Here is a 26,059-nt window from a genome sequence, read left to right as displayed (position 1 = left end):
TTGGTTAATTAAAGATACAGATCAACACAGCTCAGCAGTTTTATAAATAATGCTGTTTAACATTATCAATATACTGTTTATCATCAATATAATAAAATAAAATAGTTATAAAATTTTAATAAATAAAAAATTAGTACTTACTTGAATATCATCATGCTCTCGCTTTCGTATTGCGTTTCCATCCATAACGAAGAGAATCAAAAGGATCCTTTTGATTTAGTAAACGATTAGCCTAACGATTTAGTAAAAATAGCAAAATGAGAAGTAAAAAAACTTTAACTTAATAATTTTTAAAACTTAACATATTAGAAGGCACGCTTATTCACCGAAATGCATGCGAGCAAGTGAAGTACTATCACTAGAGTGAAGATAGTTTAATTCAATTCGCATACTTCTGCTCATGGATTTTTTTAACTCGCGTAGGTTCGATCCCCACTCGAGCCTAAAATATCAATTCATTCTGATTTTAAAATAATTAAATTAAAAATTATTTACTAATGTAATTCCATATATGAAGCAAACCAAAAAAAATAGCTTAATATTTAGATGCATTTATTTTATTTTTAAAAAATATTACAAAATGTTATTTAAATTAATATTAAATTTTTTTTATTATTATGACATGTTAATAAGTTTAATTTATTTTTTATTCATATAACTAAAAACTAGTTAATTCAGTTACTAACGCATACTAAATTAGATATGAATCATATCTAATCTCATAAAAATGACAGTTTATTATTTAAATATAATTCAAATTTATTTTAATTTCATTTAAATCATGTAACTAAAGATTAATTAATATGAAAACCTTTTTATTATGTTAATAAGGTTAATTTATTTTTGATTCATGTAATTATAAATAAATTTAATCAATCCGGCTATTAATACATTTAAAATCATATATTTCATTAATCATAGCTAATGTTATAAAATGCAGACTTTATTACTTAAATATATTATAAATTTATTTTAATTTATTTCAAAATCATATTACTAAAGATTAATTTATATATTAAAACCTTTTTTGATTGAGATTCACTAATTTTTAAATTAATATCATTAATAAAATCAATATTAGTACTATTACATAATTATTCAATTATTATTTTAATTTATTTTATTTTCTTCCGTAAGTTTAGATTTTAAAGTTTTTATTTCTTACATTCACAAATAGATGGCACCATTAATTCTCCCCGAACCAAACAAGAGTTGCTGCCCCCTCTAAAAATATTAAAACATGTTAGACGGGCAGAAACAATTATTTAATAACTGTAAAAGGTTAAGTGAAAAATATATCGATGAAACTGTAGGATGATATCGATATCAAATACTTTTCATTTATACACGTGTTCTGTATACAAAAGTTTAACTTATTTACACATATCTAATCAAGCATTCGTAGGTCAGTGGTTATGATATCCAACTACTGACCCACGAAGGCTTTTTGATTGGCATGAGTTCGATCCTCAGCCTTAATTATGTTTAATAAATAATAATAAAACTGATTTAAAAATTAAAATTGATTTAAAGTTATTTTATTCCCACATAGATGGCGCCACTAGAGTAAAAGCATGATATTAATTTACTACGTAATAAAAGATGGCGTCATTACTTCATAACATTCAATTTCTCCCCCAAATAACAAAGTTTATAAGTATTGCCTTCCTTAAAAACTAATATTAAAAATAATAAGTGCTGCCACCCTCAAGAAACTAATAAATTAAATAATAAACAGAAACCGAAACTAAAATCGATACTGCAGACCGGCAGAAACAAACATACGGGCAGAAATGAGCACATCTTGATTTTTTTTTTCATGATGACGTCACTTCCGCCGCACGAAGAGGGGCTATCACTACTGTCGTGCCAAGAATGGTGATATAATTACTTACGTGAAATGAAAAGTTTAAAGCGTTAGACTTGTATTGGACTACAGAGTGGTGACTTATGAATTGCTGCACATTGAAAGAGCTTGATTCCCGATAACACTCAAATACTTTCTGAATTCACCGATTCTATATGCATTTGTTATCGTATATCTCCGACTAAAATCCTGCTATGAATGTGCATTGTTAAAAAAAAAAAAAAAAACTGGTTGAAACGAGAATTAAAAAATAAATGAATGAATACATTACGTTATCTTCTTCCTGTGAAAGCATCCATAAAAACATAAATCACAGATAATGATACGTTGTTTCTGCTCGGTGGGAACTTAACCTAATTTTCAGCTTTAACTTTTTACTTTTGTTTATATTATGACACAGGTATTTTCTTTCTTTTATTGAACCTTTTGAATTCAATAATTTTCAAAGACAGTGGAGAAAAGAAATGAAAATTCATATTCTTATATTATTATTGATAAAATTTGTTATTTATTATTATTTATAATTGATTAATTTGATTGATTGAATATGTTGGGACAATATATTTTAAATATATGTTTAAATTTTGAGTTGGAAATTTTTTCCTTGATAGCATACAACATATAATAATATATATAATTTTACTTAAAAATACGCAATAGTTTTGATCTAATTGAGTTCTTGTAGTTAATTACGCTGCAGAGATCTAAATTCAAATTCCTTAGAAAGGAAAAAATCTTTGTTTGAATTATTAGTTTTTCCTAACCACAGTTACATATATAATTTTTTTTTTTTAAAAAAACTGATTGAACCATATGGCTTAGCTTTAACCAGGTTATCTCAGACTTCTTGAATTTTCTTCACAAACCATATATCATGTACGCCATTGAACAAACATAGCAAAGAAAATAAAAGTTTATTTATATATTTATTTATATATTATTTATTTTTTATTTCCTTATATGTTTATTTATTGAATGCAGTTAAGAGACACACTCTTTACTTTTTCTAACTTCAGTTATAGGTTTTTAAAACGGTCATTTTGAATCTCTACCAATAGGAGTTGTTCTAAGTTATGAGAATATGCAGTCTATGGTATATATCAGCAATTTCTAAATGGTGTTCCAAGGAGCCCTGGGGCTCCGTGGACGATCCACAGGGGTTCCGGAAGTTAAAATTTTTTAAATCAGTCATAATTTTTGTAACTTGAGATTATATTTATATCCAAGTAATGAACCATAATTTCTTTGATAGTTCGGTTATTTTTATGAAATTAAGAAATGGAAAAATTTATTAAAAAAATTGCATCAGTATTTCTCGCTAAACTTTTCAATTCAAAATAAAAATGACCAAGCTCAGGAATAACGAATTATGTTTCTCTGATAACTATTCACAGCTTTTATATGAGCTATTTTTCGAAAACCATGATGATTTATTCATTTTCAGCTAATGTATACACTAAAAACAAATTCAAAACTGGACTATAGTTTGCCTAAGCTAAGAACTCCTTCCGCCACAAAGTCTGAGACAGTCTGGTGCTATGGAAACAAGAATGGAGCATTGTAAGGAGGGTAGCTTTACTCTAGGACTAACACAATAGACCGAAGAGATTTCCTTTCTCTCGCCGTCCCGACCCGAAACCACTCCAAAACAGGGACCCCGCACCCCGACTTGAAACAGTCATAGCTCGTTACCATAGTCACCACCACAGGTCCAGACGAATGTCTGGAGGAGTTCTTATTTTAGACAAACTATAAGTACCACTCAAAGTCTGCGAACTCAACTGTTTGACATAAAACCTATTATAAGAATTTTATTGATAAAATGATTATCGAAAAAAGAAATTTCATTCTTCACATTTAATTAAAGAAATTGTTAGTCTTTTTTTGGTCAATTTGTTCCGGCTGCTAATAAATTTTATTTAAATGTCTTTGGGTTCCTTCCAAAAATGCTCGATTATATAGGGTTCAGTAGTCGTAAGAAATTTGGAACCGATGCTATATACAATGAAGAGCCAAAAAAACTGGTATACCTGCCAAATATCGTGTAGGGTACCCGCGAGCACGCAGAAGCGCCGCAACACGACATGGAATGGATTCGATCAATGTGTGAAGTAGTGCTGGAGATAATTGACACCATGAATCCTGCAGGGCTGTCCATAAGTGGGAGTAAGAGGGGGCGGGGATAGCTTCTGAACATCACGTTGCAAGGCATCCCAAATATATTCAATAATGTTCATGTCTGGGGATTTTGGTGGCCAGCGGCACTCTTCTGAATTTAGACACTTCCGCTGGCCACCAAAATCCCCAGACATGAACATTATTGAATATATTTGGGATGCCTTGCAACGTGATGTTCAGAAGATATCCCCACCCCCTCTTACTCCCACTGGTTTATGGACAGCCCTGCAGGATTCATGGTGTCAATTATCTCCAGCACTACTTCACACATTGATCGAACCCATGCCACGTCGTGTTGCGGCGCTTCTGCGTACTCGCGGGTACCCTAGGCAGGTATACCAGTTTTTTTTGGCTCTTCAGTATAGTATGACCTCCATCCTCCATTACAGTGACTTTGCCATTATAACGACTAGTACAAAAAAAAAACTATTTAACATTCCATAAACGCTATATTATTTTAATGCCTATTAGAAAATCCGTACGGATATGTTTATTTCAAACAAATTAAAATTATTGTTCCTAACCGACAAAAATACGTGTGAAATCCTGTGTTTTACTCTATTCTAATACGACCCAGCTGTAAGCAATGCGAGACATTTTCTTATTTAAACAAGATAAATAGGGATTAGTAGAAACTGAACTCAGATTATTTATGGTTTTTTTAAGAAGAAAAAAAAACTAACTGGCATATGAAGTATATTCATAATCCTCATTTCATTTCCGATAAAGATAATCACCCTGCCTGAGTAAAACTTGTTTCTTCCCGATTTATCGGAATTACAGAAGACATACGACAAAAGCATTTGAAATGTTGCCCTTCTGCATTTGTTACATCTCAATATTCTTCCTTCTAAATGACGTTAGGTAAGATGGAAATTTCTATTCTTAAATTAGAAATAGCGTTTATCCAAGTGTATTTATCTATTATTTTTTTCTTTATTTATTATTTTTCTTAATTTTTAAAGACACGGATCGCAACTTCTACTTAATTACTCATCAAACTTAAGGGATACTGAAACTTAGGGGTAATTTATTCTTCAAACAGAGAAGAAGAAAAAATTTACTTCCTCCATGCTAGCCTACAGAGAATTGTGGGAGAATTGTAGAGAATTGTACAGAGAATGTGTCCCGAATTTCCTTATTTATTAAGCAGCTAATAATAATTTTTGAATATTTTTTGTGGCATTTTATTCATTAAAATGTGTTCCATTAAGCTTAGCTGCCAAATTTTCAGTTTGTAAGAATTTTTAAACTGCTAAAAAATTTTAAGAATACTGAAAATCTTAAAATTTAAAATTTGTTATATAGAAGGCCTTTCAATAAATAAAGTGAACAAAAATTATTCCAAAATATTAACTAATAGTTACTGAATAAATATAAGAAAATTCCGATCATATAATAGTAATTCACTGTAAGTTAACATGTAAAAAGTAAAGTCTGAAGAGGAGCCTTAAGTAAGAACATATCAAGGAGAAATATTAACATAAAATTTTTTTACCTTACTAAATTTCGATGCTTTCGATGTTTTTACTTTAAGTGCTATATTCATTTTTTAATCTTTTAAAATTTTTTATGTCTTATTATATCGACTTTGAGAGTACGCTCGATCTTTTATAAATTTTTATGTTGAATTTTTAGACCTTTTGGTCAATTGTATAATTTTAGCCTTTAACTTCATGCTTTTTTCCTTTTATCAATTGTCTCTTATAATCTTTCTGTTATTTTTCCTGTATTTTAAGCTTTAAATTTTTAAACCACCAGTTTTCGGTCATGAGGTTTGACCAAAGATATTTTTCATGAAGCTTGTACAAATTCCATTATATTTTGACAGCTCTCACATGGTAAATTCTGGGTCTCACATGGTAGATATCATTAATTTTATTAAATTTCAAATATTTATTAGGGTCCGTTGGCCAAATTTTAAACTTTAATTTAATTTTTTTTCTTGAATTTTTCATATATTTTATTATAAACATCAATCTAGATGTTGAACTTCACCTGTTAGTTAATAGTCGGAATAATCACAACTATTATACATGTAAAACGTTTAATTCTTGAGGTGAATTTGTTACTTTTGTATTTTTGCCCGATTACCACCGGGCTGTTGCCAAAATAGTACTATGTTTTTTTCTTGTTTTTAAATAAATGCCACGGAGGGGCTTCGCCGGGCCTCTCGGCCAGTGCATGTGCCAGATAGTCTCTGTCTACCTCCGGCTGTGCGGGAGACTTTCACGGCGACAAGTTGAAAATTTTTCCCGCATACCTATATTTGGGGGGGGGGACCTAATTAACCTTACGTTACTAAATCTATTTGTTATCAGTTACCTTTTTTTTTATAACCGTCGTCTTTGTAGCAGATTGTTTTACAATATTACCTTTTGTGAGATTTATATACGTTTAAATATCACAAAATTATGAACATTATAATTTCTAATAATTAAATTTAATCAAGCGTTTAAATATTACAAGCGTATAAATATTACAGCTTATTATAAATTTTAATCATTTAAATATTAACTTATGAACATAATGAACTTGTAAATATTAATCATCATAATATTTAATGTATACAAGTTCCCTCCCATTGATAAATTCTTCAAAATTCTTATCTTTAGCTATGGAGAAAAGAAAACTTTTCAACAACATACGAAGCAATGGGAACACCAGGAAATGCTGTTTTCAAAATTAATAAATTCGTCTACTCCTTATAACGCCAGACTGCGGCCATTTGCCACTAAAAGTAAGAAATTCTTTCACATATTTTTTTCAATAAGTGCGTACGTGTTAAAAGAAAGTGTCTTTAAAAGTATAAACAGCAATGAATTATATTAGAACTTCCCAAATTATAAGGACTTTGGAGACGCGCCACGGATCATTACGGGCCGTTCGCCAATTGTGAGAAAACTCGTCTCAACGATGGCAGCCACCACTGCAACCCAAGAGACCAAGCAACATGCGGACTCATCGCAACAAAGCCCCGAGTCACGAACGATTAAAAGCGCCACAGCTGAGCCGAAGGGCTGCAAATGCTCTGCAGGGCCAGTGTGAGCTGATTTTCAGGTGTAAGGAAAAATATTTTTGAATCACCCACCATTGAGCATAATAATAAATAAACGGAGTTAAATAAATGAATTTTCAATTTTAGAAATAAGTCAAAATCTGCTGTTTTTAAATTTTTATAAAAACGCAGTACAAACTACCTATACAATGTATTTTTATTTCAATGTCTACTCTGTGAAATAATGGAATTATTAAGATCTGTAATAGTTATTAAGAGATGAATACGTAAAGTGTACAAAAATATACGGACTACAATAAATAGCTTTTGATCTAATGATCGAACCTCGCGCTCTAGGACTTAATATTAATAGTTCGAAGGGGTACCCTCAAATATGCTAATTAACAAGTGCATACGTTATATTAAGTTACGAAAGACACAAAAACGTATTTTCTCTGAATAAATATGCCTGTTGTTAAACGGATTCGGTTTTCTGAACCCAAAAATATAGGGGGTATCCACAATCTGGGAAATATGGTCCCAATAGTTTGGTCAGAAGAATGCTTTAAAGTTTGGACCCCTTTATGTTAGTTTTTGCGTATTTTGTTATATCTCGAGAACTTTTTAGTAGAAAATTCTATGCAAAAAATTAACCTTTATTAAATATTCATTATTTTATTCATTTATGGTTGAAAAAAATTTAAAATATAAAGCATACAATTTTTTGCATCATTTTAAAGAATATAATTTTGCATGACAAAAATACGAAATGTGAGCAAAATCTGTTTAATAATTCCTGAGAAATTGAATTTCAAAAAAAAATCAGATATTTAAAATTCGATTTTTCAGGAACTATTCGACCGATTTTGCTCAAAGTTTGTAATTTGCCATGTAAAATTATGTTCTTTAAAATGATGCAAAATATTGTATACCGCACAATTCAAAACTTTTTTGACTATTATTAAGTAAAATAATAAATATTTACTAAAATTTATATTTTACATTGAATTATGTTTGGACAAACGAGTTTTGTAATATTGTGCAAAATTTTTCAATTCGCTTAAAAAGTTCTTGAGACATAAAATAAATTAGCATTAAAAAGTCTAACCTTTGGACTCCTCTCTTGACCCAACTATTAGGATCATATTTCTCAGATTAGTGCTACTCACTATATTTTGGGGGTCAGATATCAGAAATCATCGAAAAAAAGATAAGTTTATTCAGAGAAAGTACGTTTTTGCCTCTCTATTTCGTAACTTACACTATCGTCTGCACTTATTGATTAACATATTTGAGATCATTTCCTCGAACCATTTAGATTGAGTCCTAGAACGTAAAGATCCGATAATTAGATCAAAAGTTATTAAGAGCGGTCGGTTTATTTATTTTTTTTCTGCACTGTACAATCCGTGGAAATCGTTGGCGAATGGAAGTTAAATGTTTTGCGTCCTTCTCAGTATAGTTATAAATAAGCCTCCTCCTAACATTTTACTTAAATAAGGTTTTTTTTTTCTATTTTTGAATTTAATTTTAATAAATTTGAATAAATTGTTTTGAAATTTGAATAAATTTTTTTGAATGAATTTTATAAAAGATTCTTGCAAGATATTTTTTGGATAAACTTTATATAAAATATACATAATATATGGAAAATTAGCCGAGACTCTATGAACTCAATGTTTATAAGTTGCACTCAATATTACATTACTTTCTCATGCAAAATCTTAGAAAAGTTTCTGGTTTTTAAAATTTTTTTAATTATTTTATCGTACATTTTAAGTTATAATTTTTTGAATATTAATTACAAAGTATTTGTGTTTGTTATTAAAATATCAGTTTTTTTGTTAAATTTCATAATTACTGTAAATACTTTATATATATTTTATTCACAATCGTGTTTTGCTTGCAGACATGGCTGTAAAAGTGAATACTAGCATATTCCTATATAGTGTGACGTCAATCAATGAGCTGCGAACGGTAAGTAAATACCAGTATATAGTTTTTTGAATTAATCTGGAAAAGGGTAATCTTAAGACTACAAAAAATAAAAATTTTCAAGCCATTAGGTTGTTCAGAAAGTAATTTAATTTTTTCCAAACAAAGAACTTAATTACATATTTTTACAAACCAACTTCGCACTTAAGCCACATAATTATTATAAATTTTAATAACAAGGTTTGCTTGAAGAAAAAAAATTTATTGATTCTGCGCAGTAATACGGAAAGTAAAAAACAGAATTTTCGGCATACTTTGCTTTTTCATTATCGAAAAAGTGAAAGTTTTGTTCAAGCAAGAAAATAAATATCCGGTGAGTATAAAAAAGATGTATTGACAGTATGCCAGTGCCAAAACTGATTTGCAAAACTTCGATTAAGAGAAATGAAGATGCTCGAAGCAATTTCAGATAATAATGGCATCAATTGATAAAAAACAGTGAACAACTCGAGAAATCGCTGAAAGAATAAATTTATCAAATACAACCACTTATGATCATTTAAAAAGCTTAAGGTTTAATCACAAAGCTCGACATAAGTGTTCCTCGGGGTTTTACAGAAAGAAATTTGCATCGTTGCGTACACGTCTGCGATTTGCTTTTCATACTTAAAAAAAAATCCATTTTTGAAGGCCATCATCATTAGGAAAGAAAAATAGGTTGTTTACAGCAATGTTCCTGCTCCTGCAAAATTTTTTAAACGGTAAAATCTTTACTTTAAATAAGGAGGTCAAAACTCACCTGTGGCTCTTTTTTGTTCCAGAAAAGAACACAACATTTTATGCTCATGGAGACATGTTAGTGTCAGAAATATGATAGAAGGTAGTAGACCGAGATGGATAATATTTGATTCAATATAATATTTATTCACTATAAGAAAATAGCCTTTCATTTTCTTAGAAAAATAATAAATAAATAAAAATTGAAATTTCTTTCCAATACTTCTGAATAACCCAATACGCATTTTCAGTTTAAATCATAAAACTAATTTATTAAGCGCTACATCTCTTCAATTTGTTTAAATAATGGCAACTCACAAAGATCAGTTGGCCTACCATTTAAATAAACCATAACAATTTTACATGATCGGTTTTGTACTCACATTTCAAGAGTCACTTATTAAATACGTCGTAATCATTTAAATCGTAAAGTAGTAGTTACTGGCTCTGATTGTATTACAGTCATAGCCGAAAATCACAATTCAAATGTTCCTACTGGACGCCCTGCTGCTTTCAATAGTATTTCTCTGAATGGTGGCTTATTGGTCCTTAACTCATACTTTTAGAATCATCATCAAAAAATCATACAAATAAGGGGACCAAATTAATATTTTAGTTAGGATAACATAAAAGCGCTATTGAAATCAAATCCAAATTTAACCTTTTCGCGCCGACTATTGTTGACGCGATGTGAGTTCAAGATATAGTAACCCGGCAAATCTTGAAATGTGAGTACATGATGTAGTCACCAGCATTCTTGATCAGTGTCAAAATGATTAAACTGGTAGTCAAACAGTTTCTTTAGCAGTTTATTTCTCGGTGTGGAAATAATAGTTTGATTTATTTAACTCACCGCTACTTGGTTCAAAATAAAAATTTCCTAGGCTGTGATCAAACTGTTTTTGACGTTTTTAATCTTGTCTTCCTCTTTAACGACTCGTTAGATCTCGGCATTATTTCCTTAGCTGCAATATTAATTTGAACATCTTGATGCTGGTACTTTTTTTTTCTTATTTCTGATAAGGGTTCTAAAAGCCTATGCATTACGGATAGTCTTCTCAAAACACTATGCTTACATGAAATGACCTTTTTAATGCAAATCTACCGACTAAAGAAAAGCATTCTAGCAGCGACCCATTCTGGCCCAGGGGGACCATGGAAGTTTTGGGCACAAACCGCCTTTTACTTCCAGTAAAAGCTAGTACCCATTGATATGAATTTAATTGGGGTTCAAACCGCTCTTTAAATATTGAATCCCTCTCGTTAACAATGCAATCTCACAGTACCTTAACCACTAAAATTGTATGACCACTAACAGTCTTAACTAATTCTTAAAACACTGGTAGACAAAAATTTATCTTGTATGTCCTATGCCTGTTCAGAGGAAGATTTTGTTAGAGTTCAGAAGAAGGAAATTTGCAAACCATTGGATTTTATGAGGGAATTTTTTTTTCCGCGCAGGACTATACTATGCAAATACTGTACAGAGAAACGTGGTTTGATGATAGGCTAGCATTTACGCCAGACGAAACCGTGCAAGAAATTGTTGGTGATAACTGGCATGCTGGACAAATTTGGATACCTGCCGTTCATCTCGTAAACGACAATGATTTTGGAGCTCAGAACAACGAGAGAACGTTAGTTCATATTGATTCAAATGGTAAAGTTTTGATCAGCAAAAGGTAATATATTACGGCCATCTTTATTTTCTTCGTTATTCTTTTTCTTAAAAAAAAAACAATACGATTATTATTGATAATTAAGTTTCTAAAGTTTACGATGCTAAAACAAAGTTTTTCAAACTCATAGCGTTTTTCAACTAACTTAACTACTTTAACTGAACTTAATAGCATGTTCTAATATTTTTGACATACAACAGAAAACGTTTTTGCAATGTTTTTTCTAGTCAGTAACGACATCTGTTGACCTTTATAGCCAATATTAAATCATGGTGAGAATAGATTTCTGGTTTCATAAGCAGAATGCAGCAAACCTTACATTTATATCTCTTTCTGCTTTTCTTCAATTGGTTTTACAAACCGTTAGTCATTTTTGGGACATTCGTTTTATTAATGATGTAATTTTTGTTTTCCACAATACTTGAAGCAAAACTCAATCCGCTGATGATCAAATTCTCATAGTCTGAAACGGAAGCTTAATGATACGAAATACCATTAAGATACAAGGATGTACTTAATATACCAATCAAATACGCATCATTTAAACTACGTAATGTAACTATAACTATGCAGAGTAACTTAAGCATGTAACTATTTGAATACAGCTGGTTAAATATTGTGGTATTTAAACATGATATGACTAAACGAACTAAATAATGCATTTTTTGAGTGAGAATGTTATAGTTAAATAGTTGGGTATTTAAATAGTGCTAATTAAATAATGCAGTATTCAAACTTACTAGTAGTGCTAATTAAATGCTGTGATATTTAAATATGCTAATGAAATAGCGTAGTATTGAAATATGCTAGTTAAATTGTATAAAATTTAAACATGCTTATTAAACAGGTCTAAATAAATTGGGCAGTATTTAAATATGCTAATTAAATAGTGTAGCATTTAAATAGTACTCTTAAAATAATAGGGTATTTAAATATACCAATTAAATAATGCATTACTTAAATATTAACTAAATAATGCCAATTAAATCGCGTAACACTGAACTGTTCAATTATAATGATTTTTAAAATAAGGCTTTCGAACCAAGAAAATTGATGTTATAAGACTGTCTGTTTTTTTTTCGTACTGTACTTTAAAAATATGATTGAAAACATAAAATTTTAGGCACATACAGCAAACATTCTTAATTTTTTTCAATTTATGAATTTTAAGTATGTGCAGTGGATTTGCGTATTAAGTACAGGTTATCAATTCAATTCAAGCATTATTTAATTTGTTACATTTGATGTCAGTAATTTTCCAGCCAATACTTATCTGTTACACTGTACGCCACTCCGCGCTTGAATCCGCACTCACTTAAATGATCATTAACTCTGAAAACTTGAATTATTATCTACTATATTCGATGAAAGTTTACCGTGATTTGGGGTGTATACGTGATACGTGGTAAATTATGCCCACTATTCTGTGTTACCGTTGTCCTTATCGAATAATTGTAAAGTTGAAATCTCGCTATGACGAATTGCAAAAGAATTTTGCAGTTGAGCAATTTTCAGAAATGAACTAATCATTTGCACTTTATCAACACTTCTTAAAAAGAGGCAAAGTTTTCATGAAAATTACAAAACACTACACGAAATTATCCAGCAAAATACGGGTCTATTTGCTACCAAGTTAATCGTGACGAGTGTTCTTTTTTCTTCTTTTTTTTTAACCCTTCATAACACCATTTTTTTCCCTTTAATGTAATGTTGAAATATATTCTGGGATTGAGATTGATTTATAAAAATAAATCCATTAGCATATTATCTAATTTGATTTTTATTTATTTATTTATTCATTTATTTATTTATTCATATATTTTTTTTGTGTGAAGGTGGATAAGATTTTTAAAATTTTACCTACTGTATTAGATTGGCAATAAACTTTTGCACATATAAATATTTGAATTTATAAATTCTACTTTTACAAGTGTTACTAACTACAAATAAACTTGATGAGAAATGATTAAATAAATGAGCGCATATAATGCACACTAGAAATTATCTCTCCATTATTGGCAGGTCCCATGCTAACCCTTACTGTTACTCACATTCATGTAAACAAAGCTCTTTATTGATATTTTTTCTGTATTTTCTGAAGTTATTAAGAAATGGACGCACGCATCATAAGAAGTAAAACAGCTCTTTATCTACGTTTAAAAATTAATGGTGGAAAGTATACTTCCCACGTCCTTACAAGATATTAGATTAATGTAATTGCATTAAAAATCAACCACGTCGTTATACATCATTAAAGGTAAGACAATTAGGGCGACAATTAAACTTGACGACATTTAAATTCAACGAAAAAAAATGGGAGAGATAGTTCCAAATTCCAATATTTGACCACAGGATATTATTACCACACCTTTGTTATCAGGATTATACTCTAACTACAAATACAAAAGAGCCGATTATACAGTATATGGATTAGATCTTCAAAGTAATTTATAAAATAAATATAAAGAAACAATGATAAAACGAACGTAGTTACTAGCCACTATAGCATTAGTTTAATTATTTGCTTCCCTAAAAAAATATTTTGAATAGTGTTTGTGAAGGCTTTAATTATTTTAAAACAAAAATAAGAGGTTATATAGTATTAAAAAAGAGTTGTTTCTCTTGCTCTAGGAGAAAGCTACGGCTCCTCTGTAAAATGGAATTTTATCGGTATCCTATGGATAAACAACAATGTACATTAGAAATAGAGAGCAGTAAGTATACATATTTTTTAAATATTACATTCTATTCATGTTTTAAACTATTATTTAATCAATTTGTAGTTATGTGTTTGTAGTAGTTCATACTAAACTAAATCTTCGGGAATCGCTTTAAAATCGAGTAACAAATAATTTTTATCAGTATAAACTAAAATTAAGGAATTCATGTTTGATTCTTTTTATTTTATTTTGTGTCTTTTCAGTGCAATAAGTTAAAATTTATAATAAAATAAAATAATAAGGCCACTTTTGAATTTGGAATTTGCCTACATAATATTGAAAATATAAAAGGAAAAAAATACAAAAACATAGAGTTGTACACAGAGTGTTTATAATTAAAGTCATCCTTCTTCGTCGCAGAAGAAATTTCAGGAGCAAGATTTTTGAATAAAAAAAATTTTAATTTTTAAAAAAAAAGTAGTAGAGGAATAAAAATTTGTTAGAGAAAAAATACTGATGAAGATTACTAAATTCAAAAAGGCTAGTGTTAGATGCTAGTGTTCAAAAGGGTAAAGTGTTAGAAATTTGCAGCAAGAAAGAGGACGGTTGCAACTTCAAACTTAATATATTCTTTAAAGGAATTAATTTCTGGACATAAATTCATCACAAGGATTTTAACAAATAGTTCGTTATATTTGACAATATAGAGCTTTAAAGCTCCAATTGGATCAAATCTACATGCTTGTTAGATTTATGCTTATTCTGCTTCCATGCGAATTTAGTACCCTAAAGCTAAAACAAATATGAAAAATATTTAGTATCTAACCTATTACTAGCTATAATATTCAAGGAACTGAAAATTATTAAAATTGTAACATTTTCTAATTTAAGAAACTAAATAGTAATATAAATAAAGAAACTAAAGAAACAAGAGATGCATAAATGAAAAACACTTACCCATAATTTTTAGGTATAAAAATTGTTACAATTCTGATACAAAATATTAGAATAATCCATTTTTCTTATCCAATGAAAGGAAGAAGAGAAATTAAGTATTAAATAATGCATAAATGCAAACGATTTTTTTCATGAATTTATTTTTAATCAAATCTCAACACAAGCTTAAAATTTGTTCATTTTTTTAAAAAAAAGATAATAATTTGAAAAAATTTATTGAATCTTAAAATATTAGAATATTTAATGTAGTTGGTCCTAATTAATTAAATATAATGCGATAATATTTGACTTCAAAAGTTTTACGAGTAGCTCATGAGAATTTTAGATTTATTGCAGACGATTATATTAAAAAGATATTTGTGTTAAAATGAGATGTTAACGTATTATGTTCCTGAATCAATAAAATTACGAGATAATGACGTGATTATCGACATGGTAAAAATCAGCTATAAATATAGCCAATTATTTGAATTGTTTTCAATCAAGTGTTTTCAAAATCTTACATCAGAACCAGAAGAATGGAATATTTAGAAATAATTGTTGCAATGGTGGCCTAAAATCAAAAACTTCTGCCAGAGATGACAGCGAATCGAAGGATATAGTTTTTAAAAAATTCGTTTCAAAATATTCTCTAGCACTGGGCTAATGTAAACAAAAAAGACTGCCAAATACTTATTTATTCCAGGCAAGTGTTTATGCGTTATGCAGTGATCAAACCGGAAAGCGATGCTAGAAAATATTAATTAACTTTCTTTGTCCATTTTAAATTTTAGTGTTTATAATGGTGTATTCTAATATTTTGGACCACATAAAATTTTGCTCTAATATTTTGATTTTTTTCCAAAAACAAACTTTATTTTGATTTTTTTTAATGTTCATCATCAATGTTCAATCGTTCTCAAGTATACGTAATTCCATACTGTTAATTACGTATACTTGACTCTTTAAATTTATAATTCAACTTAAGTAAGTAAAAAGCAAAAAAAAGTAAGAACTCTTTTAATGTCTAATTTTTCAGTAACTTTAATATTTTGAATCAGAGCTATATAATCACTATAATTATAAAAAAATTAATTTATTACTTTTCTTATGTGTAAACGAAATAACGCACAAGTAACAGTTTGCGATTGTCTGAGAGTAAAACTTTCTTTGCAGAGTTGAGGCATTGAGACATTTGAGGCATTTTTATCCTGTGATACCTCAAAATTGATACTTATATGTATGCATACTTTCTTCTTGAATTTATAATTAATCTTAAATATTCAAAGTATCTATAATATTCACAATGCTCAATTAGAATAAAATATCCATATACTTTATCAAACAGTTCATGTTGGCACTGGTTGACTCAGTAATTAATCTTGACATCTTTATCAAGTAATTAATTATTAGTGAAGAATTTTTTTAAATTTTTCTAATAAAGTAAATGTTCTCTTGAGAAGAAGTTACCTCTTGAAAGATATTTTACAAACTAAAGAAAATCAAGCCATGTTTTCATAAAATTACAGAGTTTTGAAATCCCTCAATAATTCATGCAAATATGGTATAGTTCCGTTTTTCTTTGCTGATTAATTTAAAAGTTTAAAGATGTTTTTTGTTACAACGAACATAATTTCGGCACACAGTGAGAAAACTTGCCCACTCTGACTTGCTGGAAAATTTTAAAGTTGCTTTGCTAAGCTTGTAAAAGGCATATTTCGGTTGAAAAATATTGTTTTGCAAACAGTTTATCGATGTTTCTATTCATTATAAAAGATGATTGTTCCCCACCCCCTCAAATTCATAAAAACTTACTTAAAGATGATTTTCGAAGCATTTTTGCCTCGAAAATAAAAAATAAAAAATTCAGTGTCTACTCTCGAGGCAAAGCTATAACTTTAAATAATATATGCTATCTTGAGCACTGAAGGATGATTTAGGCTACAGAACTAACAAATAGCTGAAATATTTTAAAAGTTAATAAATTTATTTAAAAATAAACAATCTGACGAGATTTTTCTTCCTAGATGAAATTCATTAAAAATGATTTATAATTCTGAATTTTTTGCACATTTTTAAAGGACGAGACGATGCATCGTTTGAATAACTGTTCAAATAGTCAGACAATGTATCACAAACGCTTTTCATTTTCACAAAACTGTGACTTTTTTCTTCGTAATAAAGTTTTGCGCCATTTTCATAATTAGCTTAAAAAAGCGCAGGGTAAACGTAGTAAAAATTTAATCCAATAGTCATGAATAACATATAAAAGCTTACAACAGTTTTAAAAATAGCATATGATTTGCTAAAAATGTTATTTTATCTATGATAAAAGAGCTTTCGAAAATCAGCCTTTATTCATTCTTCCACTAACTTATCAATTTATTTATCATTTCTTTAGGTATATTACCAAGCTCTGATTTAGAATTAGCCTGGGATGCAGAAAAACCTTTGGATTTGAATCGAAATTTCATTGTGGCTGGATTTATTCTAACGAACTATTCCTTGGAACAAAGAATGAAATCTTATCCAGAAACGGGTGAGTTTGATTTAAAAAATATGAATGTAAATCAAGGCTTTTAAATCAAAAATAAAATACATTATGAGCTTTAACTGCAAACATATAAAAAAAATTATGAACACGCCAACATCAATTACTTACACAGGTTATCATCAATTACTTATCTTCTATTCTACAATATAAAACATCAATTAGACTTATACTTATATATGGCTTAGAAACCTGGAACCTGAGCAAAGCTGGAGGAAAAAAATAGCCATTTTTGAGAGAAAAGTTTTGCGAATCAATCTTAATGGGATAAAAATCAATAATGTTTGGAGAAGAAGATACAACTTTGAGCTATATACAAAATATATAAGAGAGCCATATATTAAGTTCATAAAAATTAACCGGATAAACTGGGCAGCTCTTATATTTAGAACAAATGATAATTCCACATTAAAAAAATAAAAAAAACTTTTTCATAAACCCCTAGCAAGCAGGAAAAGGGGTAGACATAGGGTCAGATGGATGGAGTGAGTGAAAACTGACTTCCTTGCTATTCAGGATAGAAACTGGCACACAAATGTCAAAAATAGATTGCAGTGGAGCAGAATTCAGGAGAAGGCACTGGCTCACACTTGGCTGTCCAGCTGTCTTGGAACAGAAAACGATGCTACTGATTACGACCAACCTGGGAAAGTCGAGATTTTGTCGTATCAACTCAATTTCAAAAGCGAAACTAAGAACAAAATGAAAATTCGGTTTCAAATAATTTTTAAAATGCTAATTCAGTTAAACCACTATTAACCAAGAAAACTATTCACGTTGATTTTATTTGTGCTCCTCTGATATAAGGAATCAAAGAAAAATAATTATTATAAACGTGCTGTAGATTTTTGGCGAAACTTTGTCGTCATGAATTGGAGCTGTAAGCTAAAGTACGAATCATCCATAATTCGACTTGTAACAATGAGTAATGTTAATTCTAAGAGAAAAATTTTTTCCGCTGATCCCGCTCGAACGGTTTGTAGTAGAATGTCGAAAGTGACCTTCCGCTTGCTTGAACTTTAACAGGATGCCAAATTTTATCGATTTCAGTCTTCTGGTTTAAGAGTCTATACAAAAACAAATAAACATTAATTTTTTAGAGCATAGATTTAAACTTTTGTTTTTAAAATTATTTTTTGAAACAGTTGAAGCTGGGTCAAATATCAGTCTTATCAGGCAGAGTTTTGATCCACACAAAGATAGGTCAGACCATCTTATTAAAAATAAAACAAAAGCTGTTTAGAAAATTATTAATGACTCATTAAAATTTTATTTAACCATTAACCATTCCAAAACGTTAAGTTTCTAAAGAACACAAACAGAAATCAATCATTATTTTAACAATCATAAAAATCAGAGTCGAATTTTATTTCGGAGGAATTTCAGAAGGAAGGAGGAATTAAAGAAATCATTTTATTCTATTGATTTATTCACAATATAAAATTTGGTTTATTTATTCGCTTAGGTACATTATTTTTGAAATTTAATGCTAAATTTTTGCAGGAAACTTCAGTCGCATCATTGTGCGCTTCGAACTTCAAAGGGAATTCGAGCATTTTCTGTTAGACATATACATACCCAGTATTTTATTTGTGGTCACTTCTTGGCTCTCTTTCTGGGTGGAAATCCCAGCTGCACCAGCAAGAGTCACACTTGGTATGACCACAATGTTGACTCTTGTCACCAGTGAAAAAGTAATTCGCTCGAAGTTGCCCAAAGTGTCCTACTTCCACGCATTGGATATATGGAATGTTGTTTGTACAGGTTAGTATTGTACTTTACCATTCAAAAAATTAGCCACGAAAATATAAATGGATTTCTATAAATCCCATTGAAATTTCTAGTTTCAATGATTTGTTGAATGGTACAATGCATGCTAGGTTGTCATTAATCTTAATCAAATTTCTATAATTCTTTCCAAAGATGAATTTAATGGATGAACACATAATTGGTTGCACATTGATATTAAAACGATGGTGGTAAAAAAAATTTAAACGTTTTCAAAATTTCCAGAATCACTATAGGAAAAGTCGAAATGAAATACATCAAAACTGGTTTGACTGCTGGATAAAGCTTAGATATGTTCCTTTATTAATCGCTTTTTACTTCCTTTCAGCTTCTTTCAAAAATTAAAGATCATTTGATGGGGGTTTTTTTATCTCGCCATTCTCAATATCTATTTGATAATATTTTTGTTTTACCTGACTTAAATATTAATTTATAACCTCTATTATGTATGTTTTGTTTTTTTTACTTAATGCCTGACAAGGATTCTAAAAAGATATATTAAGAGCGGTGATTACAGAACACCCTGCTTTTACTAGGTTGCATCGAATGAAAGGAATTCTTTGATGTACAGTTTTTAAAATACCGTTAAACACAGAATTTTTTCCACCTATGTTATCTAATTTTACATTTCATTTATCTTTAAAAAAAATTAAAAGTTGTTAAAAAAATTTCAGCGATAAGGGGATTTGTCCATAAAATATGGCAAATAAAGCAGAACTTCCCAAAGATATTTTCTGACAAAAATGGCTTTTTCTTGGGAAGTTATTTTGACTAAATAACTAAGAGTTCGTATAATATTAAAAAACTTAATAATAAAATGCAATACTGTAATTTACTTTTTTATGAGACACTAGCCATCTTCAACAGCCAGCTGATCCGCTTTTCAAAATTCTGGTCAAAATTCTTCTACCATTGACCGCCTTGATCTGTGTGCTTCTAACATCTATGCCAAAAATAGCTTTTAAAATATACCAACTGAAAGAAATACTGCTGTTCTTCGTAACATTACTTTGAAAATTTCGTTCCACAGCTCAAGAAACAATCTAAATACACTGGTGGACAAAATTAAGTGATGGAAAGCATTTTCGCACATTTCTCTAAAAATACCGCACAAAACCTGGACAGTTGATTGCCATATATGGTCACTGTAGCGCTATTGGCCCTGAGATAAGTTTACGTATTCTTGTGGGCGTTGCTAAGCCAGCAGGAGGTATAAAAGTGGACACGGATATCTCTATTTTAGAGAAATATCTCATAGAATTTGGACTTTCCCCGGAAAAGATAGTACAGCTCAAGAGGAGAAGTGGGCGGGTGCTCAGGTCCCTCACACTGTTTCTCATCATCCAATGGGATACAAGCAGGAGCCGAAACATCTTCAACATCAGTACCATCCTAGAGAGACCAGTACGGCTAGAGCGATTCAGAGGCGGACGTTTTCAGGTCCAATGTTACAAATGTCAGAAATATGGACACACTCAACGTAACTGCACAGCCACAGTTCCCGCCTGCGTGAAATGCGCCAAAGACCACTACTCGTGTACGAAGCCAATTACTGAACCAGCAACTTGCATCAACTGTAACGGTGAGCACCCAGCCTGTTTTTCGGGATGCGGTGCAAGACCCAGGAAGTTCCCCAAAGAAAGAAAAACCAAGAATGCCACGGACTCCACCACTAGATTTCTCAGACTCTTCAAAGAAATGAAGGAACTTCTCAAGGACGAAGAGCTTCTTAAGCTCCTTCGCTCCCTTCTCCCTGAGTCACAGAACTGATGTGGATTTCCACAGCCGCCAAGATTTCTACTCACACGATTTCCACAGTTTCCTCACTGTGGTAGACTTTTACATTTACATCTTCATCTTCAACATCTTATGACTCCACAACTTATCACTACTTAGTTTCGACTAATCAGTTAGCGGTGCTTCGCGCCGAATGCTGAGATTTCACCTATTCACATCACATCACATCATCTCATTCCACTCTTCAACACAGTTGCAGATTTTAGTGCATTTTTTGAATAATCTTGTTTCTTGCTGGCTTTTAGGTGAAATGAGAGAACATCATCGTTTAGACGAAGGTATGAGGTGGAGAATTATAGGTAGACTTGAGGTAGACCAGTCCCAAGCTCAGATTGCTAGGGAATTGGATATAACACCAAGCGTCATTTCCAATTTGTGGAGTCAATTTAAAACTAGTGGGGCAGTATGCAGACGACCAGGACAAGGTCGCCCGAGGGCTACAACGGCCAATGAAGGCCTCGCGACTGCTACAGGAACACCAATTTCGAGTAAGACAGTTTCCAGGAGACTCCATGAAAGAGGGCTGTATGCCAGGAAGTCCGCTATTTGCATCCCACTCACTCCCACAAAAGAGCGCGTGCAGAATGGTGCAGACAACATCAGAATTGGACACAGCTTCAATGGGCTAATGTTCTCTTCACCGATGAGTCCAGATTCAGTCTACAACCTGATTCTGGACGGTTATAGATATGGAGGGAACCTGGAACCTGGTACCATCCCACCAACATTATCGAAAGGGACCATTATGCTGGTGGAGGACTCATGGTTTGGGCAGGGATCATGCAAGATACCCGCACACCCCGCTCCATATGTTTGACAATGGTTCCGTGAATGCCCAGAGGTACAGGCAGGAGGTCCTAGAGCCCTATGTGTGTCTTTCCAGGGGGGCTGTTGCCCCTGAGTTCATTTTTATGGACGACAATGTGCGACCACATAGGGCTCTCATGGTTGATGAGTATCGGGAAAGCGAGGATATCCAAGGAATGGCCAGCCAAATCCCCTGACCTGAATCCTATTGAACATGCTTGGGATGCTCTTGGGAGAGCTATTGCAACCTCCCCCCAGAACCATTCTGGAGTTAAAAATTGCTCTGGTGGAAGAATGGGAGGGTCTTCCACAAGTCCTCCTTAACTCCCTTATTAACAGCATGCATACTCGCTGTGCATGCTGTCTGCCTGTCAGGGGTGACTATACACCATACTAGAGGCAACACGCACTATACAAGCCTCACTTTTATTGTCATCTTTAAGTTCAGACTACATTGGATTTATTGGCAATAGGTCTTGCCAAGACTGACTCTTTCATTTTTGTTTTGCATACTTTATTATCATGGAATAAGCTATACCCATACCAAGTTTCATTTATTTATATTCAGTATTTTTTTAGATATTTGGGAAAATGCCTTCCATCTCTTAATTTTGTCCACCAGCGTATATCTATTGGTAGAAGCTTGCTGTCTCTGGTAGTATTGTGAGTGCTGCGCAGTTACAACTCCAAAAAAAAATTTGAAATACATCTACTAGTGTAGATTTTTTTGTTCTTTATTTCAAATTCATACCAACTTAATATTAAAATTTAATACTACATTTTATACCTTTATTAAACAAATTGATTTACCTCAATTTATATTCATTCATTTTCCCTTATAAATGTGTTCATCCCTTAAACATATTTTTCTTATTATTATTACTTATAGGGGAATGTTTAGAAATTGTAACATACTGTTTAGTAGCCAAACAAATTTGGTAACTCTAAATAATGTGGGGAATTTTTCTTTATTCCATACAGGCTTCGTATTTGCTTCATTAGTAGAATATGCTTTAGTGAACTATATTTATCATAAGGATAATAGACGAAAAAGAAAGAAGACCCTGAAGCGAACGGGGAGTGCTGTTAGTGTTTCTACAATAGCCAGTGAAGCAGGATCTTCCCCAATGTTGATTGCCAAAAATGTAAGAAACGTCACTGATCAAATGATTAATAATGGATTTATTCCATTTATTAAAATTGGGAATACAAATTAGTTCGGTCCGTTTTTAAAAGATGGCTCTGCTGTTATATAGTGACAGCTGGTTTCGGTGGTTTCAGAGAGGTTAAACATCTGCTGCCAATAATATTCAGTTCATATCGCTTTGAGTTTCATACAAAAAAACCTGTTTTTCACTTTGTTGAATGTGTCAAATTTCGTGGTAACGAAGCACCATTTGCGGGAGGTTTTATGTTTCTGCTTTAATTGGAAAAAAAGTGCAGCTGAAGCGAATCGAATGCTTATAGAAGCTTATGGTGAGAATGCTTCAACTGATAAATAATTAGGGAATGGTTTCGAAGTCTCAAGAATGGTGAATAGTGTTGTATACTATGAGCTGCTACAACCTGGTGATTCCATTACAGGCGATCGGTATAGGCTACAATTGATTCGTTTGAGCTGTGCATTACGAGAAAAACGGTCAGAATACGAGCAAAGACACGACAAAGTTATTTTTCTGTATAATAACGGTCAGCCTGATGCCTCAAAAGTCGTAAAAATTATTTGGAAACGCTTAAGTGGGATATTTTACCGCACCCACTGTATTCGCTGGACATTACTCCTTCTGATTACTGGTTGTTCCGACGGATGCAGCACGATTTGATAGGTCACTAGTTCACTTCTTTCGCAGAAATCGAAAATTGGCTCCTAACATGGATCGCCTCAAAAGACGAGACATTTTCTCGCGATGGAATTCGAATCTGGTCTGAGAGGTGGAGAAAATTAGTAGCCAGCAATGGACAATACTTTGATTTATCTGTTCATTCATTTTGTTCTGAAATAAATGCTTTGTTTACCACAAAAAAAATGGACCGAACTAATTTGTACTCCCAATATAATTCTCAAAATTTAATTATAATATTATGTTTGATAATATATGTTTTATTCTCCAGAAAACTGATTACTTATTCGTTAGTTTGGCATTACATGAAATTTGGTTAAAATTATCGATCTTCGTCCCGAGTGCATCAGCAATGCGTCATCAATGTCGATAATTAATTCGACCCTTATTGGCTATTAATTTTTAATACATTTAATTCATACCATAATATGAAACATATAGAAAAAGCATAAAAGTAAAAATATCCTTTATATCCTTTCCGAAATCCTTAAATATCTTTTTCCTAATAACTTAAAAACATTGAGAGCATTTTGTCTTAGAATTTTCCGCCTACTTATGATAGTGTAAAATTGTGTTCCTTCAAAATTTATTTTAACATCCTTTTCTAAGCTCTTCCATACGCAAATATCAACAAAATCACTACTGTACAAAAGCCGTTGATTATAGAATACCTAGTATAAGCATATTCAGTTTCGGGACAAATAATTAGTTTGCTAAGATGATATTTTATCTTTGATTTTCACCTGCTCGATAATTTTAATACCTTTGTTCTTTAGGTCCGGTATCATAATTATCGGCAATATTATTCTAATAAATAGACTCATTAGTAATTATGCATATTGCTATCAATTACGGACCAACCAGTATCAGTGTGCTTAGTTATGAATCAAATCATTAGTTCTCGGAGATATTATATTCGAATTGTAACTGCATAAGATTAAGAACCCTTGTTCTTTAGGTTCGGTATCATAATTTTCGGCAATATTATTCTAATAAATAGACTCATTAGTAATTATGCATATTGCTATCAATTACGGACCCAACCAGTATAAGTGTGCTTAGTTACGAATCAAATCACTAGTTCGCGGAGATATTATATTCGAATTGCAACTGCATAAGATTAAGAACCTTTGTTCTTTAGGTCCGGTATCATAACTATCGGCAACATTATGTTTTTAAATAGACTCATAAGTGATTATGCATATTACTATCAATTACGGACCAACCAGTATAAGTGCGCTTAGTTACGAATCAAATCACGAGTTCGCGGAGATATTATATTCGAATTGCAACTGCATAAGATTAAGAAAACTTGTTCTTTATTAGGTCCGGTATCATAACTATCGGCAATGTTATGCTATGAAATAGACTCACAAGTAATTATGCATATTGCTATCAATTAAGGATCAACCTGTATAAGTGTGCTTAGTTTCGTAACAAATCACTAGTTTGCAGAGATGATATTATATTTGGATTTGCAGCTATAAAACGTTAAAAAGTTATTATTAATTTTGAATTTTTTTAATTAAGTTTTCGTTCTACTTTTAGTCTGAAAAACTGGAGCCTGGTATGCCGAATAAAAAGGCTGTCTCCATTTCTTGTTTAGCTGAGATGCAGACTGTGAATGCAATAGATGTAGGGTGGATCCGCGATCCAGTGAAACTGACTCCTAGGGATATTGCCAACGGAATAGATCGAAAATGTCGTTACATATTCCCTATTTTGTTTTTAGTTTTTAATGTTTTTTACTGGTTTGTTCTCATAAGTCTTACCTAGCTTTCGCATGCCATTCTACCTTAAAGAAGTGTAAAATAGTTTATAATTTTAAGGATTTCGAACAATAAAATGTCATACTCAACAACAAACAATACGAACAATAAAATGTCAAAAAAATCAATAAAAGTCATACCTGTTTTTATAATATTTAAAACTGGTGCTGTTCTTTTTGAATGTTTAGTTGGAAACTTTAATTACCCTGCCGTTTTACACTTAAACATCTTTGTTTTAAGTCTTACCTAGCTTTCGCATACCATTCTACCTTAAAGAAGTGTAAAATAGTTTATAATGGTAAGGATTTCGAACAATAAAATGTCATACTCAACAGCAAACAATACGAACAATATATGAACAATAAAATGTCATAAAAATCAATAAAAGTCATGCCTGTTTTTATAATATTTAAAACTGGTGCTGTTCTTTTTGAATGTCTAGTTAGAAATTTTAATTACCCTGCCGTTTTACAGTT

At 31.1% G+C, this 26,059-nt stretch overlaps 1 protein-coding gene across 3 annotated transcripts; it reads left to right on the top strand.

The window, feature by feature from the left end:
* The first annotated feature begins 1,821 nt into the window (after positions 1-1,821).
* On the top strand, positions 1,822-25,744 carry LOC107452335 (glycine receptor subunit alpha-2). Of its 3 annotated transcripts, XM_021148192.3 has the most exons (10): positions 2,127-2,267; positions 4,775-4,909; positions 6,661-6,785; positions 8,953-9,020; positions 11,217-11,437; positions 14,066-14,148; positions 17,432-17,569; positions 19,085-19,345; positions 22,955-23,118; positions 25,363-25,744. In XM_021148192.3, the coding sequence occupies exons 2-10, from the start codon at positions 4,854-4,856 to the stop codon at positions 25,588-25,590; spliced, it is 1,344 nt and encodes a 447-aa protein (XP_021003851.1). In that variant the 5' UTR covers positions 2,127-2,267; positions 4,775-4,853; the 3' UTR covers positions 25,591-25,744. The 3 variants fall into 3 exon arrangements, with proteins under 3 accessions (XP_071034764.1, XP_021003851.1, XP_071034765.1); XM_071178663.1 differs by lacking the exon at positions 4,775-4,909 and having other exon boundaries at positions 1,822-2,267; XM_071178664.1 differs by lacking the exons at positions 2,127-2,267; positions 6,661-6,785.
* The last annotated feature ends 315 nt before the right edge of the window (positions 25,745-26,059 follow it).

Source organism: Parasteatoda tepidariorum, chromosome 3 (assembly GCF_043381705.1).
Source record: "Parasteatoda tepidariorum isolate YZ-2023 chromosome 3, CAS_Ptep_4.0, whole genome shotgun sequence".
NCBI lineage: Eukaryota > Metazoa > Arthropoda > Arachnida > Araneae > Theridiidae > Parasteatoda > Parasteatoda tepidariorum.
The sequence above is the reverse complement of the archived record's forward strand: the minus strand, read 5'-3'. Positions and strand labels throughout refer to the sequence as shown.